We start from the raw sequence: 20,226 nt of genomic DNA on the forward strand, positions 1-20,226 counted from the left end.
TGCCCCTGCGGCAGAAAAACCAACCAACCAAACAAACAAAAACTACAACTGATCTTGAAAAGGGTGATGACAGAGGCGTGAGAAGGAAGTTGTCACCAAAGCCCAACTCGGTTTATGAAAAAAGTTGCAACTATGAAGCAGCAGTAACGGGGAAGGCATTAACAATGAAATGGCTGACACACAGAAATAAATATGTTGGAGAGTTGACAAGGACACAATAATGAATCAACACCATAAGATTGACGATGAATAGCTAAGAAACGCTGGGCTGAATACCTAGGTGATGGGAAGATCTGTGCAGCAGACCACCATGGCACACATTTACCTATGTCACAAACCTGCACGTCCTGCACCTGTACCCCGAACTTAAAATAAATGTTGGGAAAAAAATAAAGACTCTACTTAACTCTATAGTGCAGGTTAGCAAAAAAAAAAAAAAAAAAAAAAAAAAAAAAAAAAGAGAAAGAAAAGAAAGAAAGATAGATTAATGATAACAGCCAAGATGAACTAAGGGATCTGTCAATGCAAGTTGGCCTGGCATCCTCATTTGCCCAGTGGCATGTGAGAAAAGTGAACAGGGCAGTTAGGCAGAGCCACTGTGGCTTTGCACTGGGAAAGGGCTGATTGAATGAGGGTGAGGCTCCCTTCGGTGTTATGGGAAAGGGTGGTGTGTCTAATCTCTGCTTCTCTACCAATCTGTGAATCCCCTCATTAAGTAAAAAGTCTACTGAACCATATCTATTCCGACTGCTTTTCAAAATGTCTTACACCAATATATACAACATAGATTTCTATCTTAACCTTCAAATACTTCAAATGCAAATGAATGCCTCTTCTTCATCTCTCCGAATTTGTTACTTCAAGTTCTGAAAAAAATCCGTTGAATCATAAAAGAAGTTAAAGCTCCTTCCCTAAAAACAGATCTGATAAACACATTAGGATTTTCTTGCAAGCATTAAGTTTAAAGCAATTTTTCTTATTTTATTTTAGATATTAGAAGTTGCTCATTAAGAAAGATGTAGTGGAAACACACAAATTGCTGTGACTAATTACGTATCCCTGAGACATCTCTCAAATCTATTTTTTTTTCTCCCCAAATGTCATGCCAGCATCCTGATTTTGTTTTATATCATCTTTCATAGTTACAATAAGGCTCTGGATTTTCCTGCTTCCAGTTTTGTGCCATCCTGATGCAGACCAATCTTCCCAATGTATACACATTCTCATGCCATTCCTTTCATCAATATAATACATTGACAACCCATTTCCTTTGAGAATAAAACTTAAACTATTTGCCTGTCATACAGGGCCCTGTTTATATATTGCTGACCCTAGTCATTTAAAATAAGCAGAAAAAGAAGGAGGAGGAGAAGAAAGAGAGGGAAAAGATGGAGGAGAGAAGGAGAAGGAGTGGAGGAGAACAACAAAGAGAGGAGAAAGGAAAGTGGGGAGAAGACAAGGAACAGGAAGAGGAGAGGGAAGAGGAGGGGGATAGGAAAAAGGAGGATGAGGAGGAGGAAGAGCTGAGAAAAAGAATAAAAAGAAGATGGAGGACTTAGTACTTGGCAGATAACATTCTAGGTGCTTTAAATCAATTATATATTCATCACAACAAAACTTAAAGGTGGATAGAGTTAACACAAAAGGAAATACAAATGGACCCAGGATATACGGCCATCCATTCGCTTCCCTAAATCCCACACACTATCAGTGGCAGGAAGAGGATGCAGTGAGGGGTCTGGCTCTAGTGACCCCTGTACCACTCCTCCTGCACCTCCACCAGCCCCTCCTGGCATGCTGTGAGCGTGCTCAGTCCCGGTACACCCAACCCACCCCATCTCCCTTGTCCATAGAGGATGTGAAGGTTTATTGAAAAAGAACTTAGGTTTTCAAGAAAAAAAAAAAAAACCATTAAAAAGTGGGCAAAGATATGAACAGACACTTTTCAAAAGAAGATATACATTCAGCTAAGAAGCATATGAGGAAAAGGTCAACATCACTGATCATTAGAGAAATGGAAATCAAAACCACCATCTCACACCAGTTGGAATGGCTATTATTAAAAAGTCAAAATTTAACAGATGCTGGCGAGGTTGAGGAGAAAAAGGAATGCTTATACACCGTTGGTGGGAGTGCAAATTAGGTCAACCTTTGCGGAAGGCAGTGTGGTGATTCCTCAGAGACGTAAAGACAGAAATTCCATGTGACTCAGCAATCCCATTACTGGGTACACACCCAGAGGAATATAAATTGTTCTATCATAAAGACACATGCAGGTGTATGTTCATTGCAGCACTATTCATGACAGCAAATACATGAAGTCAAGCTAAATGCTGATCGATGGTAGACTGGATAAAGAAAATGTGGTACATGTATACCATGGAATACTATGCAGCCATACAAAAAGAATGAGATTTTGTCCTTTGCAGGAGCATAGATGAAGCTGGAGGCCAGTATTCTTAGCAAACCAGCTCAGGAGCAGAAAACAATATACTGCATGTTCTCACTTCTAGGTGGGCACCAAATGATGAAAATACATGGACACAAAGAGGGAAACAACAGTCACTAGGAACAACTGGAGGGTCCAGGGTGGGAGGAGGCAGAGGATCAGAAAAAAAAAACTGTTGGGCACTAGGCTTAACACCTGGGCAATCAAATAATCTGTACAACAAACCACCATGGCACAAATTTACCTATTTAGCAAACCTGCAAGTGTATCCCTTAACCTAAAATAAAAGCTTCAAAAATAAAAAAAATATATATACATGAAGACATAAAAAGTAAATAAAGAACAAAAGAAGGAAGGAAGGAAGGGAGGGAGGGGGAAGGAGAAGGGAGGAGGGGAGGGAAGGGGAAGGAGGAGGAGAGGGAAGGGAAGGGAAGGGAAGGAAAGAAAGAAAATGCCTATAATACCTATTCTCTGGTATCAGCTCACATTCCCAGCCTTATTTACCGGAAATATTCCCAAGCAATGCACCTGTACAAAAAGACTGGTTATTTCCCCTCCTCCCATTTCTGGAATGTAAGCCCTTCCTCCACTTCCCCGCAATCTCTCCCCCCACTCCCCTCACACCCTCTGCTACTTGCCCTTCTTAAACATCCTCTGCGTATCTGTCACTTTTTGCTGTATTAAGTGATCCTGCCTTCTCCTCATAGAGTAGGACTCCTTATCCTCATCAATCTGCCTCATTACTCTCCTTCTTCCTCCCACACATCATGAGTGCTCAATGTTTAGGACGGGTCCGCCATGGACGCCAGAGATGGAAACCCATCAATGACTGTGCAGGCATCTGGCATTTGTGGGAACTCATCTGATGCCTTAGAAAAGTGGACACTGACAGAAGCGACTATTAGAATTACATGTGTTTCTGAGTATTGATTTACTTAATATACTTTAAAATAATTTTATAATTTCCATTATAAATATATAATAAAACATAAACTTATAATGAAATACTTGAAAATTCCTGTGAAAGTGTTTTTGAGGGTTATATAGTACCGATATTCACTTGCCAAACAAAACAATGTTCTGGAGGTTTAAGTATTTATTTCCCTAATCGAAGTTTCCCATGTTTTGTTTTACTCAGCAGAACACCTGTCAGATACATGTGTGCTGTTGTCAATGGCAGGATTTCCTTTTTATAGCTGAGTAATATTTTATTATGCATGCATACTACTCCTTGAGTCTATACAGTTTTTATTTGTCAATTATACATCAATAAAGCTGGAAAAAAAGGAAAATGAAACAAGGAACAAACCAATAAGATGCACTAATGTTTTGAGATTTTTTAAATCCTCAAAGATTTTAATGAGCTTTAATAGCAACAGAAGTATTCAACAAGAAGCTCAAATTAGAATCAGTAGCTGAAATTATGTCACCACAGAATGTATTTAAAATGTGTGCGTATATATCTATTTATTTATCCATATATGTATTTGAGAGCTATATAACAGAAATTTTGAACTTAGAACACACACCTCTCATTCCAGCTGATACATTGCGTATGTGTGTATATACAGGTGTGTTTATCTACGTATGTATATATATATTATATGCATGTATGCATACATTTATACATAAAAGAAGTTAGTAGAAGGCAGGTCTCCCACGATATATTCAATCTTTCCAATGAAGACCCTGGGGATAAACTTTATAAAATCAGTCAGTAGAAGGCAGGTCTTTCATGATATATTTAAGATTTCCAATGAAGACCCCAGGGATAAACTTTTGAGAGAATTTTATCTTAATTACTATAACACATATCTCACAATATATATTACTCTCTCAAGAATTCTGATTGCAGGACTCATCAAGAGTTCTGAAAATAGCTGGATTGTAAAATGTGTCTACAATAAAACATATTTAGAAATATCACATTACTATATTACTTTGCATTGACTTTCTACCACAATACCCTGGAATGAGTAGTTCCAGTTGTTTAAAAATCTGCTTCTCCACTAAAGGAATCTTCTTGAGAGACCTTTCATTTTATAATTTCCTGTGTAGAAGATGCTAGTTTCCTCTAATAGTTTTAGATTTTCTAATGATAGATATTTCATGTTCCTTTTGACATGATATAGCACGATACCATGTCATGTGCATTACTAGGAGAGATGCTAAGCTTCCACCATTAATTATTTTGTATGAGGAGTTTTACATAAATACTTGCGATAAACTGACCCAAGGCACTTGGTTATACAACAGTCGAAGTTGAAATAAGACTAGGAAAGAGTATGAATCAGAGAGGATTAAATGTTTCAAAAAAAGAGAAGAATGTATTGACTAATGGATAATTGGCATTGGAAACTGACTTCAGTTTTCTGTCCTATCTTGTTTCTTAAAGTTTGCAGACCAGGTCAAACATACAAACCGAAGTGTGCAAATTCCTCCCATCCAAAATGCTCCATCAATGCTTCTGGCAAGAAGTCATTGCCTGGAAACTTTTATGTAAGTGTTCTTTTCTCTCATGTTCAATACGTAATACGCTTTCATCAACGTGCACTTAATTGAGAAACCCACTTACTTGGAATGTCTCCCAAGGAATCAAATTAAGCCTAATTATACTTAATGGCAATGGCTGCTGCTTAATTTGGATGGTAATTCTGCTTAATTGAGATGCCTTCAGGTGTCTAAGTGGTGCTCTGCTAAGAGTATTGGTTGTGCGGTTATGTCAACCTGGAATACCTTGTTTCTTCTCTGAACATTTCTCCGAGATAAATGACAAAGGGCAAATAATTTCTGAAGCAATATAACACAAAATAACTGAAATTTAATGTGTTAATTGTTAACTCCTCACAATCAAGAAAATATATACAACGTCTGTGTAAGTGTGCACAAAGATGAGAGAGAAAAAATAAACTTCTAAAAGGAGAGAAGAGAACTGTATAAACCTAAGCTGCCTAAATTCATTATTGGTCATTTTATGTTTTGGACAAGTTTAAAAGTCCACTTTAAAAAAATGAAAGAACATACATCGTGAGTGTTAATGGATGGTAGCCAGAAAACTAAAGTAAAAGGAAGACAGTGTGATTTGAATCACATCACACACAAAAGATATACTAGTGTTAATTCCAACCTCTTTCCTTGGCGTCTGGCTTGCCTGGATGTGATGGACACCACTGATCACCACACACTAGCCATCGGCTCCTCTTCCTGGCTTCTAGATATTTCTTTCCTTGGCAGCGTGGGAACTGAACCACAGGCATTTGACCCAATGGGATATGAAGGAAGTTGGCAAGGCAAATTCTAGGAAACATGTCTTCCATCTCTAGCCAAACATGCCTCATTCCACTACACACGACCCGATCTGGAACTAAAGCCTCGGATGGTTGCAGATGTCTTGAGAACTGAGGGGAGATTTTGTCTCCGCTCTGGAGAGTGGGGTTTAAGGTAAACCCCAAAAGTTTGGGGGTTACCTTATTTTACATAACAAAGGGGCAGGAAAAATGTCAAACACCTGAGCTGCAATGATACCACAGAGCTACTGAATACAACCTGGACGCTCCCTGACTCTGCCCCTTTGTTATGTAAAATAAGGTAACCCCCAAACTTGTGGTTTTCAGTTGGCTCTCCTGTTACTTACAGCCAAAAATATCCTATTGAGGTAGCAAATAACCTGCTCTTTCATTTATTTATGGTGGAAAGCAAGCAAGCTAATAAAGCGTTCTCACAGTGCAATGGGATGACAGGAAGTTTCACTTTCCTGGATCTTGACTTCCTCTCTGTCAAGTTGTAAAAGGTTTAAACAATAGGAACTCAAAGCTTCTTTTTAGATAGAATTTCAATTATTCTAGTATGTGTAGGAAAATCCCATATAAACTAAAATGTGCTGTAGGCACGTCTTTCATATAGAATAAAAATATTTATGATTATTGATGTGTAATCTGGATTTAAATGAATTTTGAAAGTACCAGAAAGATGTTAATCAATTCCCTTGAAGACTTAGCTTGGTGGCAGCGTTTTCCCATGGAAACCGTGGGTATTCCACTCCAGGGCAAAACACTTCAGTCTTTTAAAACTCTGTAATGGCACTTACGGGTGGAAGATCATTCTCACTACAGTTGAGGCAAAATTTACCTCCAATTGACTTTGAGAGAAAAACAACGCCATCAACAAGGCCTTCTTGGACTATGGTCTGCTTTCTGCATGCTGTCATCCTAATGTCTGGTTTCTTCGGCTAACAACACACCTGTGAATTCTAACTGTGCCTCTGCCCATTCCATGGACTTGGATGGAGAGTAAGCACCTGGCTATCCCTGTGCCTAATGCCACACACCTCTCCTACATAAAGAAATTGGTCCCTGAAGTCTGTTCCCTGGTTAAGGTATAGAGAACATACACTGTTCTGAACTGGAAAGATTTTGAGAATGCAGTAGAGGCATTATTGGTAACTGTTCAAGGCAGCAGAGATTTACCAAGACTCCTCTGCGAAAGTAGCAGGAATGCTCACCTGCCTCAGGCTCTGCCTCTCACCCACGGTGTCATCTGCCTCTCTCCTGTTTCCCACACCCACGGCACCTACTGGAGGCCGCTGCAGGGGGAAGGCGGCAGGGGTGTAAGGTCCGAGAGAATACGATGTTCCTCCCTCCCCATGCCCCGGGGTCCTGTGTTCCTCCTCCGCACGCCCCGGGGTCCCGTGTTCCTCCTCCCCATGCCCCGGGTCCCGTGTTCCTCCCTCCCTGCGCTGGGAGGTCTCCAGTCTTGCTGAGTCTCCATCTGAGACAAGTCTGGGGTGATTTCCCTGCACCACTCCATGGCATCTGCTCTGTTTCAGACCTTACTATCTTTCATCTGAAGTACTGTGTTAGATTCCAAACTCTCATGTCTCCTTTCTTTTTATTATTATTATTATACTTTAAGTTCTAGGGTACATGTGCATAACGTGCAGGTTTGTTACACATGTATACTTGTGCCATGTTGCTGTGCTGCACCCATCAACTCGTCAGCACCCATCAACTCGTCATTTACATCAGGTATAACTCCCAGTGCAATCCCTCCCCTCCCTCCCCATGATAGCTCCCGTGTGTGATGGTCCCTCCCCGAGTCCAAGTGATCTCATCGTTCAGTTCCCACCCCATGAGGAGAACATGGGTGTTTGTTTTTCTGTTCTGTGATAGTTTGCTGAGAATGATGGTTTCAGCCGCATCCATGTCCCTACAAAGGGACACAAACTCATCCTTTTATGGCTGCATAGTATTCCATGGTGTATATGTGCCACATTTTCTTCATCATCCAGTCTGTCACTGATGGACATTTGGGTTGATTCCAAGTCTTTGCTATTAGGAATAGTGCTGCAATAAACATACGTGTGCATGTGTCTTTATAGGTTACGATTTATAATCCTTGGGTATATACCCAGTAATGGGATGGCTGGGTCATAAGGTGCGCCTCAGTTCTAGATCCTGAGGAATCGCCATAATTGTTTTCCATAATGGTTGAACTAGTTTACAATCCCACCAACAGTGTAAAAGTGTTCCTATTTCTCCACATCCTCTCCAGCACCTGCTGTTTCCCTGACTTTTTAATGATCGCCATTCTTAACTGGTGTGAGATGGTATCTCATTGTGGTTTTGATTTGCATTTCTGATGGCCAGTGATGATGAGCATTTTTTCATGTGTCTGTTGGCTGTACGAATGTCTTCTTTGAGAACTGTCTGTTCATATCCTTTGCCCACTTTTTGATGTTGCCTGCTTTTTCTTGTAAATTTGTTGGAGTTCTTTGTAGGTTCTGGATATTGGGGCCCTTGTCAGATGAGTAGATAAAAATTTTTCTCCCATTCTGTAGGTTGCCTGTTCACTCTGATGGTAGTTTCTTTGCTGTGCAGAAGCTCTTAGTTTAATTAGATTCCATTTGTCAATTTTGGCTTTTGTTGCCGTTGCTTTTGGTGTTTTAGACATGAAGTCTTTGTCCATGCCTATGTCCTGAATGGTACTACCTAGGTTTTCTTCTAGGGTTTTTATGGTGTTAGGTCTAACATTTAAGTCTCTAATCCATCTTGGATTAATTTTCGTATAAGGAGTAAGGAAAGGATCCAGTTTCAGCTTTCTACTTTTGGCTAGCCAATTTTTCTCAAAAGCTGTTAGGGTGTACTTCCTTCCTCTCCACCGAAAGGGCTACAGGAAGAAGTCATGTTACTGCGTGTTCAAGTTCATCTCCTCGTGGATCCCCCTAAAGCCCAGCCTTGCTAGACGGCAGCCCATGCATTTGACTTCAAGAGAAGCGAAAGAAGGGGATGGAAAGAAATCCCACCCGTGAGTGGGATACTGAGTCAGTGTCCCTGCAGGCATTTGGCTCCGTCTTGCTAGAGATGGCTGCAGAGCTGTGAAAATTCATCTCAGAGTTTTCTGCCTGACGCATTAGAGGGGCGCATTTGATCACTCCTCCAGCCAGGAAGGGCAGTGGGAGCCCCTCTCAGTCCAGGTGAGGCTGTGTCAAAAGGAGGAGAGGACTCCTGCAGGCTTTGCAAACTCTGAGTGCAGAGCCTGGGGCGGAAAGCAGGAGACTCCAGGAGTCATTGAGGCAGGGCTGAGGCTCTGCCACTGTGAAGTGGGCTAAGAGCAGGGCGGTGGGCAGGAGAGGGGCTTGGTGCAGCCTCATCACAGGCAGCAGAGGCAGGGAGCTTTCTGGAGAGCCACTCATTGCTGTGTTTCTAATTTTATGTAATCTCCACTTTCAAACACTTTTAAAATTTGTGATAGATTCATGCAATTCTTATAAAACCACCTGGAACATATACAGGTTAACTAAACTATTCCCTTGATTTGATCTAATTAATTGCTTTTAGCTATATTTTCTTTAAAAAAAAAAAATCCAAGAAGAGTTCCTTCTGCCTCTCAAATTGCAGAAGTAACATAATTCTGTATTTTAAAAATGTCCCCATCAGATAGTTCTGGTCTCGATCACATCTCAATCCCTCTAACACAAAATATTTGCTTTTATTTGAGTCCCTATGGATATGCATGTCATCTATGTACTCTTAATTCAAATCAACACCTAATATACCCCCCAAACAAACTCAATTGTTCTACTATTTCTGTACTACTATTACTCCTACTCGGGAAAGTTCTACTATCTAACTTTCAGAAGTTTTCTAACTTCTCAATGTTGTATGATTTCACTTTCTGGAGACCAAACAGAATATTCTAATTATTTAAAAGTATGTAAAGGCAGAAATTAGTAAACATAATTATCAATACACTAGTCATATAGTATATAATTTTAATTCAGATTGAAATATAACTCTCCGTTTTGTTAGACAAATGAATGAGATGGCTTAGTAAATAGTTAATGAATTGTTAATAAGTGTTTTTTTCTATTTATCTTATGCTTGTTTATGTTGCAGTACCAGTATTAGCAGCTTATAATAATGATACTGCATTTACTTATGCAACATGTGGATTGATTTATTTTTCACAACTACTCTCTAAGGTAAATGCTATTACTATATCTCTTGCCCAAATTCATGCAACTGCTGAGGGGTAGAGCTGGTTTCTAAAGTGATGATTGCAAGTACTGAAAAATAGTAGGTTCTTGGTAAAAAATGGAATAACTAAACCGTTGAGTAGCGTATAGAAAAAACAAGGTATGTAGCACTACAGTTGATGCCCAGGGTACCACACAGCTCTAGCATCCTGAGAAATACCAGAGTCAAACTCGGAAGCTTCTGTCACAGCAAAGACAGCCCAGAAATTCCTCAGTGTTTCCGAAAGCCTGCAGCACCCTGGAGTTTTAACCAGCTCTGCTCATTAAAGCTTGAATTTTTACATAAATAATAACTGAGATTTGAGAACTAAAATAAGCCAACCAAAACCAAAAGGCATCTGTGATGAACACTTTACTGAATCTAAAATCAGAACACTTCTCTTTTAGAACTGGGAACTCAACAGCTTTGAGAGGAAGCTATATAAATAAGATGGATATTTTAATAAAATGTAAAAATGAAGAGACAATCATTCAGACACGGAACTGTTGGTAATAACTCAATAATTGGTAAATAGTGGGGTTCAGTAAATTTAATATTACTATAAATATAATTATTTTAATATTACATAATTTAAGTGAAATCCATACCTATAATAGTTTTCTGACAGTTTTTTTTTTAAGTCAAGTCAATATGAAGATGTCTACCTTATTTTTTCTTCCTACTGGCAAGCATCTATAGTGAACTTAAAAGAAGTTAAAAAAATTCATTTGATAGCCAATGAAACGTGATTGTGATTACAATTTCTATCCTAAGATTTAAAATGTAGTAATATAATTGCAAACTATGTACACAAACTTATAAAGAAATAACATAGTATTGTCCTCTTTTACTACCCTGGAGGAAATATATATTTTACACAAAGTATTCAAGATAAGAAATAGGAAAACACGCTCAGATGTTTAATTCTTAAAAAATGTATATAGTTTATGAGAAGAAACACATGAACTGTAGAAAATGATTCAAAAGAGAGTACTGTTTTGTATCTTTTTTTTTTTTTTTTTTTTTTTTTGATATGGAGTCTTGCTCTGTTGCCCAGGCTGGAATGCAGTGGCGCAAGCTTGGCCCACTTCAAGCTCTGTTTCCTGGGTTCAAGCGATTCCCCTGCCTCAGCCTTCCAGTACCTGGGATGACAGGTGCCTACCACCAAGCCCAGCTAATTTTTGTTTGTATTTTTTAGTAGAGACGGGGTTCCACCATGTTGGCCAGACTGGTTTTAGAACTCCTGACCTCAAGTGATCCACCCACCTTGGCCTCCCAAAGTGCTGGGATTACTGGCTTGAGCCACCGAGCTCGGCCAAAAGACAGTATTTTTGCGTCTGAGTATAGTAGGAGCATTTCCAACACTTAGTCACACTATGCAAAAATACTGGGGTATTTAAGAAAGCTTGTGATATAGTGGATGAGACTTGAGTTGAAAAAGACATAAGAGAAAGCGCTATGATACATAAAGGAGGAACACAGACTTCATCTCTAGAACCACCAAATGGTACCACACTGAGAATACTCACTTTGTATCTGAATCTCAGGCTGCTCTGCAACGAATGTGGCATCTAGACACAGGATGCAGCCGGAACTTTTAAATTCAAACAGTAAAGTATAAGGACGGAGGGCCTTTGCTGGGCTGTTTGCTTCAACAGCAGATCCTATCAGAGGGTGGTGTGCATTAGCCATAGGGGTTGGAGGTGGAGCCTTACCTTGTCCGGGTCGGCAGTGGTGATGACCCACACACAGTGTGCATTATCTTCATACTGAACCGGGTAATTAGGGGAGGTGATGACACCGCTGGGCCCACGCAGATTGGATCCACATGTTCTAGCTGGAAACGCAGAGAAACGAGGTTATCTTCTAGAACATTTTGTCAGTTTGGTAAAGACATAACATTTATGGGAAATTTCAAGTTAGCTATTATCTAATCACAGTAAAAACATGGTGCATGGACTCCAACTGGGGCATGGACTCCAATCAGGGAGTGGACTGCTGGGCCAGCAGTATTTTTGTTTGGTATCTGCAGTGTTATGCTGGGACACTTTATGTTTTCCAAAGGCCTTTCCACTCACCAAAGGATCTAACAGATGATAGCACCATGGGTAATGTCAATACCAAAGTAGCCCATTTCAAATCCCACTGTGACTCAGAGAGAGTCTTCGTGTACGTCTTGTTGTTCAGAGAGTCTCCATACACACCCAATTGTGGGTGACTGCAGTAAGACAGAAGGAAAGGCACCGCCGAGTGGAATTCAACCAGAGTTACCATCTCAGCTACCTCTTACACTGTGTGACCACCAATAAATGGTGTCTTTTCAGCTTTAAAAAAGGATTTTGGAGCAGATGATCTCCAAAGTTACTTTTGACCTTTAGATTCTATTCTACAACAAACTATAACAATTTATTTACAGCACAATGCAAATAAGAACTTAAAACATTACTGAAAGTTTAAAAAAAGAAAATATGAATGGTGACTTTAAAAATAAAAAAAAAAATCTTAAAGTTGAAATGAAAGACTGAGCGAAGCATAGAAATTGCATAATTCAATATATACAACTTAGTCTGGAATATAAAAATAATTTAATTGGCCTCCACTTTATGAAAGGAGTTTTTTTTTTTTCAAATCAATAGACATAGTTTAGAAATATAACGTCAGCATAGACTCTGGTTTTAACGTTAATAATTTAAACTGGGTTTCAGAAAGGAGCAGAAGAAACTAATTTCACAAGAAGAAATTAATGTAAGAGAGCTTCTGCTTCATTTTCCTAAGACATCCTATGACACAAACTGAAAAAAATGTTTCATAGGAAGGGATTAATCCTCATCATAGCCCATCCTTTATTTTTTCATTCCTTGGGTTTAACTCTGTCTTCAAGTCAGTTATTCTTCTAGGAGCCTCCGCTACAAAACCCGGCAGAATAGGACTTGTGACTTAACAAGGGCTACTTTGTGGGGGAAAAAGAATCAACCATTGAACACAGGTTTTCCAAAAGGGCCTCCAGAACCAGGCATTTCTCTCTTCCATGCATGCCAATGTAGTAACAATGGTAACAATAATAAGACAAATCATGCCTATTCCTCATAATACTTCTTTAATCTTTAATCTACTGTGACTACTCATCTGAGATCTCTCTCTCCTAAAAGGTTATGCACTCCCTGACCTTAGAACAGTCCTCTTTCTGCAATTACCTGTCCCTTCTCAGCACTGCATACAATGCTGTAGTCCCAGACATGTGAAAATGGGACGAGATGATTTGAGATAACTGTTCCGTTGCTTTCTACTTACTATGGAAATAATTGGCTAAAAATTGACCTAGTCTACATTGATAAGTGTGTTAAAATTAACTTTTGTCGGGTGTGGTGGCTCACGCCTGTAATCCCAGCCCTTTGGGAGGCCGAGGCCGGCAGATGATGAGGTCAGGAGATCGAGACCATCCTGGCTAACACAGTGAAACCCTGTCTCTATTAAAACAAAAAATTAATAAATAAAAATAAAAAAATTAACTTTTAAAATACTGGCATTTACTGTCCAAATGAAAAACAAACATGGGTAAAACATAACTGGGTTTTCAAAACTCAGTAGGTGTGTCGTTGGACACTGGACAGAGGACTGAATGAAAACATGGACCCCTCCTGTATCCTAATATCTCACTCTCTAATGAGTCTGTTTTTAATGAGCTGTTCTCAGACAGGATCATAAACTTTAGATGTGAAATCTTAAAGCCCTCTAATATTAGCATTATCCAGCTAGAAAACCTTTGAAAAAAGTGATGATCAATAAAATCTGAGTTGTAATACCTTTATGTTGCATTTTCCTACTTTGTAACACTTAAATTCACAGCTATTCTAAACATCATGTAGCATTCATCAATACTTGTTGATTTAATTGTGAATCAATGTAACCACATTGGCATGGTCAGTCTGCATTTCAAGTTCTTAAAAAGTACATCTGAAAAACATTTGCAGGGGGAAAGTCATTTGTTACAATCCTACTGACAAGGTAGGCTCAGCCCCGCATTCACCCAGATGTTCCCTGCTGGAAGGATCCCTAAAGCTGGTCCTGCCCATGGCTTTGAGTCCTAGGTGCCTGCTGTGAAGCTGGCCCCTCACTTGGCTTATGAAATTGGCTACCAACATCTCATGAAATGCATCTCATGCATTATGTTTGATCTGTGAAGTAACTTTTAGTAAAATATGCATAGGAAACCAGTCCACCCACCACATTTTCAGGCCTCTGAAGTACGGAGTTTCACATAAAGCGAGTCATGGGCCCAGTTCCTTCACAGACATTCTTTACCAAAAGCTTGCAAATGAACCCATAATGTTTCTTTTTAAATTTAGAAATCTCTCTCCATCTTTGCAACATATTTTAATAACAAATTATTTATTTTTTGCATTTTTTTGTATGAAGCCATCAAAATGGTCATCCGAAATGAATATTGGGAATATTCAGGCCAGAGATTTGTGTCTGGTTTGTTCATTTGTCTAACTTCACCAATTAGAACAATTTTTAGCATCTGATAGTTTCCTCAATAAATGTTAGCGTAGCTTCTGAATAGGTGTAACAGCCTTAAGTCACATAACCTAACTGTAATTTTGTAATTCTAACCCTTCTTCTTAGCACATTGTTGAAAGCTTCTGCTCTTTTCTCAGGGTTTGCCTTTCTAAATCTACTCCAACCTAATCATCTGCTTCTTTACCATCTGATGATGCGCCCCTTATCTGGCTCATTATGATTTATTTAGTTATTGCTTCCTTGCATCTAGGGTTTTCTATTAGTCAGAATCACTCTCAGTTTTTCAACTGGGACGACTGCAAGTTCAACCATGCATTTGTAGAGTCCTTATTAAACAACCACTCTGTGGCTTGAGCTATTGTGATTTCCACCAGCTGATGTCCACACGGTGGTGAACAGAGTGTCTGCTGTCCTCTAGCTGTTCTGCAGCTCACCTTATTACCTGGGCCAGGAAAGATTACATTAATTTCTCTGAATTTCATCGTGGAGAGAGAAGAGCCAGCACACAGTCCTCCATGGAGCACACCCACATCTTCCCCTCCATCAGCTTCCCTGATGGAAGGATCCCTAAAGCTGGCCCTGCCCACCGTTTTGTGTCCTAGGTGCCTACTGTGAAGCACCAGAAGGGTATAATTTCTCATGTCTATCATATGTTAAACTTGTAAAAATTTGGTATTTGGAAAAAAGAAAAAGAAGAGCTAGAGAAGAAAATAGGACAGGCTGAGAAAGAAGAGATGGCACAGGGCTGAGCTTCATACTGAGTAGCTCCAATGAAGGAGTGTCAGGGAGCTTTGGGGATGATCTGTTAGGGATGTCGGCTGTCCTCCCTTAGAAACCCTCTAGTTAGACGGGCAAGGGTACAGCAGCCTACAAGGCAGAAAGAAAAATGGGTGTCGAGAAAATCTCAGCAATGCACCCAGGTCCTTGCAAAGGAAGCAGATGGCTACCATCATCTTATCTAAAAACCGTATCTATGTTGCTTTGTCGCCTATTGGGGGGATCTATTTGAATACGAATTTATCCAAAGTTCTGGGAATTCACGAAATGATGCCATAAGATCTGACTCAGAAACCTAGACATCTGAAGGCTTATCACTTGCCTCTCTCTTCACTCACGGACTCTGCTGGGTTTTCACTTCATGCAAAGAACTGATCGGGCAGCTCCTCACTCAGGAGACAGCCCAGGGAAGCTGTTCTGACTGGGACTGGACAATTTCACAGCATCCTTGGAGGCAGGGAAACTCCTTTCCTTCCCTTAGCTTCTGCACTAAACAGGCATTCAATTAGTCAATGAAGTAGGTGATTAAGCAGCATAATTAAGTAACTACAACATACCAGTGCCAAGCCAGTTTTTAAAACAAGATCTCTCCCCATAAGCTGCCGTAGTGGAAATGTGTAGACGCACCTTTATACAAACTATAGAAGAACGCCTCTTTCTAGTCTTGCAAAGGCCTTGCCTCTTGGAAATATAACATCTAATAGAGAGTAAAATTCACTGACGTGCTTGATAAATGTACTTGGATAATAACTGTGACCTAATGTACACCTGATGTTACTTGCTTGACAGTTTTCCAAACCTGTAAACTCAAACTTCACTTACATCTTTTCTGTCTCCTCAGTAAAAGTAGAATTCAAAGAATGATAAATTGGAATTATAATATATCAGGAGGGAAAGTGGAAAGGGAGAAGAAAACTAACCAATTTTGGATGCCAATGCGTGCCATTTTGACATTTATCCACTTAATCCATGAATATTTATTAAGTATAAAATAGGCTTGTTTCATGCCATTTATCTTACTTAATATAAAGTAATAACTTATGTGTTTATTTAAATGCAGTTCCAGGAAATCTTATAGTTGTATAGTAACTACTCAATCAAATTACTTGAAAGAAGAAAGATTCTAATTGATTAAATTTAAATTAGTGGGATTTCAGGGGTCACGTTAGAAGCTTTTTTTTAAAGCAAATTCATAATTATATTGGATAGTCTATTTCTCATATGTTTTTAGGAGAAAACATTTTTATCCAGCACAAATTTTATGTCCACATTTTCACCGTAATGAAGTTAATACGTCACAGAGGCTAAAAGCTTCCTTTCCTTCACCACACCCGGTTCCAGGCCTGGCTTAGGTAGTTGGTAGCTGTCTCATCTTAACTTATGTAATTTTAAGCCACTCAGTTTATTCAATTAGAATAATCATAACTCCACTTATGATTGCTCTGAGGATTGAATAAAAGAAGACAATAAAGCATTTACTACATGGCTTGACATGTCGCAGCCTGGCTGGGCACCGTGGCTCACACCTGTAATCCCAGCACTTTGGGAGGCTGAGGCAGGTGGATCACCTGAGGTCGGGAGTTTGAGACCAGCCTGGCCAACATAGTGAAACCTCATCTCTACTAAACATACAAAAATTAGCTGAGCATGGTGGCAGGTGACTGTAATCCCAGCTACACAGGAGGCTGAGGCAGAAGAATCGCTTGAGCCTGGGAGGCAGAAGTTGCAGTGAGTCAATACAGCACTACTATACTACAGCCTGGGTGACAGAGGGAGACTCTGTCTCAAAAAGAAAAAAAAAATAAGAAGAAAAAAAAGTGTACATGCAGTGCTCATTATGAGTTGAACATTGAGGGCATGGTGGAGAGAGAACAAAACTAAATTTCTTGCCTTCAGCAGGAAATTAACAAACACACACACATACAATGTCAGAAGGAGAAAATAGCTTTGAAGAAAGGCAGATAAAAGATTTGTAAAGTGAGGGAAAAGGCCTGCTCTGTAAGAAGTGGTTATGGAAGGACGTGGGCTCAGATGGCATTTGATGAAAGGCACAAATGGACAGTCACACGGATACCTGGAGGGAGGGGCATACTCCAGAGAGGGGAAACCAAGTGCAAGAATCTTAAGAGAGAAACATCCCTGGCCTGCTCTAGGAATGTAATTAGCTAATGTGGCCTGCTCTAGGAATGTGGCCTGCTCTAGGAATGTGGCCTGCTCTAGGAATGTGGCCTGCTCTAGGAATGTAAAAAGCTAACTGAAGGTTAGCTTTCAGGTTATTTTATGTCAATAGAGTATGAGAGTAGTATAAGATACAAAACTATATTATTGCCAATAACTTAGTAAAAATAATAATAATAAAAATATATTTTCTCCCAGGTGACCTTCAGGTAAAAAGTATAAAGCTTCAGGAGTCAGGAAACAACAACAGAAATTTCTCAAAATTCATGGGAATTAAAAAGTTAACCTTGTGTTTGTCTCTCTAAATCTCTGAGATAGTGGCTACCTGATCAAATACACAAAATATTATCCTGACACGGACACTGGATCTGTAACCTGGTAGAATGAAGAGTCATCTTTTGAGGTAAATGATCTTCTTATTACTCTTTAAAAGGTCATTTCTACATGGACAGAAAACACAGATGGAAAAGAAAAACTTTAAAAGTTTTTGGTAAATGATGAGTTCATAAATTAAGAATAATTTTTAGCTAACCTAATCTGAAATTCCAAGGCAATAATAACTTTTTCTCTGGCTCTGGCTGGCTCCAATTAGCTTCCATGAAACCACAGTTACAACTGCCAATAATACTTTATTTTTCTTAGAGGGCTTTTCATCTCAGGGAGCAACTCAAAACATTAACTCTACAGATCAAAGAGCATTAGCATTGAAGGAAGTTCTCTACATAAATTGCCCCTAAAGACTGATGGAATGAAGTACCAGCCTGATCATTTCACTTAAAAAAAATACAACGAGATACCCTTCTCTCCATTTTGTTTGCTTATTTTAAAAATCTACTGCCAGTTAAAGATACTCACACAGTTTTACACAGCTCATAATGTTTTACCCTGCAAAAAAATCATAATGGTTGTTTTCATATTCCTAAATGAAGTAAGCGTAATTTCAAACAAAATCACTTGTATAATTACTGAGCTATGACAACCGTTCATCTGTTTGGTAACAGGAAGAAAAGGTAATGTTGCCCCGGTTCTCAGAGCTAATTAGCTAATGTAAGCATTGGCTAACCACACCAGCCGCCAGATGGAAGGATCACTTCTGACTCACTGCAATGTATCAAATGCTTCCATCAGATATTCCTGCTCCCGAGGAGGCATGATCATTCCTTCAGAGTTACAGACCCTTCATGAAAATAGGAACCTTGAGAGCCAGTCTTTCCTGGACGCACCTCGCTGGAATAGATTTATGCTCAGAATGGGCATGATGTTCGGATCAGGGGCATTTTATTGTATTTGATAGATGGTTCAGTGGCGAATACATGGCAGAAACGATCATTATTAGGCCACATTTAGAGGATGAATTAGAAAAATTCAAAACTATGATGCTGTCTTTTTTTTTTTTTTTTTTTTTTTGAGATGAAGTTTTGCTCTTGTCACCCAGGCTGGGGTACAGTGGCACGATCTTTGCTTACTGCAACCTCCACCTTCCAGGTTCAAGTGATTCTCCTGCCTCAGCCTCCCCAGTAGCTGGGATTACAGGCATGCACCAGCATGTCCAGCTAATTTTTGTATTTTTAGTAAAGACGGAGTTTCACTATGTTGGTCAGGTTGGTCTTGAACCCCTGACCTCAGGTGATCTGCCCACCTTGGCCTCCCAAAGTGCTGGGATTACAGGTGTGAGCCACTGTGCTGGGCCAATGCTGTCTTTTTAGATACTATTTTTTGTGGTAATGGCAGAGTGACAAATGAACTTGGAAAATGGTCCCTGATGTACAGAACCTATCGATAGCAAAGAACGATTCCCCGTAGTCTGTTTTAGGTAGCATTTGTCCGTTTTCCTGGACACTTCAGATATCTAACGTTATCTTTTTATAGAAATAGTTATATAAGCTCCACTTTTATAAATGCTTTCCAACTCTTCTCTAATGGATGAATCCATTATTGGAAGCAAACTGAGACGCTACTTAAAAGAGGGAATGGTGACATACTCAGGGTTCCCAAAAGTTGTCAACCTGAGGAGCTTACGGATTTTAATTGAAGGGTGTTCTACAGAAGGATGCCAGCCAAGAAGTGCGGCACAACTCACTGGGCTCATTTCTCCTCTTCACAACTACAAGGGTGTTGATGGCTCTTCATAGTGAGGAAGAAAATCACGACTGTAAATGTCTAAACTTGTGCTGTCATATGTGGCAGCTGCTAACCACACGTGGCTACTGGGCACCTGAAATGCAGCTGGTCAGAGACGAGCTATGCTCTAAGTATAAAATGCACACTGGATTTCCAAAACACAGTATGGAAAAAAGAAAATATGTAAAACATCTCATTATCATATTTGTATTAACTATATGTTAACGTGATACTATTTGGGAGTCTTTGGGTTAAATAAAATGTTATTACAATTCAATTCACCTGTTTCTCTGTACCTTTTTAGTCTAGCTACTAAATATTTCAAAGTCACATACATAGTTTGGGAAATAAACACATACCTTTCCCAGTTATTCAATCCAGCACTAACTTAGGTGTTCCTGTGAAGGGATTTTGGAGGCATAAATAATGTACCTTATCAATTGACTCTAAGTTAAGGAGATTATTTTGTGTGGCCTTTACATAATCATTTGGGAAGTCTTCAAAGAGGGCTTAGAATTTCCTTTACAGAGAGACCCCTGCCTGGGGACAGCAGCTTTGACCTCTTCCCGGGGAGCCTGGCCGGATCTCTATCTTTCCTTCCCAGCAGCTGGTCTTTCAGAATTCAGATATAATGCCAGCCCTACCAACCGTCTGAGCCAGTTCCCT

The 20,226-nt window shown here is 39.6% G+C and overlaps 1 protein-coding gene across 4 annotated transcripts in view; it reads right to left on the reverse strand.

Annotated features, from left to right (window-relative positions):
- Nucleotides 1–20,226, reverse strand: part of CSMD1 (CUB and Sushi multiple domains 1) — a 2,034,404-nt gene that overhangs the window by 602,414 nt on the left and 1,411,764 nt on the right. For all 4 annotated transcript variants that reach the window (XM_031669914.1, XM_031669913.1, XM_031669915.1 and 1 more), the window contains one exon: nucleotides 11,679–11,800. In XM_031669914.1, coding sequence (XP_031525774.1) covers nucleotides 11,679–11,800 — 122 coding nt within the window. The remainder of the gene's footprint in view (nucleotides 1–11,678; nucleotides 11,801–20,226) is intronic.

Source organism: Papio anubis, chromosome 8 (genome assembly GCF_008728515.1).
Source record: "Papio anubis isolate 15944 chromosome 8, Panubis1.0, whole genome shotgun sequence".
NCBI classification, from domain to species: Eukaryota; Metazoa; Chordata; class Mammalia; order Primates; family Cercopithecidae; genus Papio; species Papio anubis.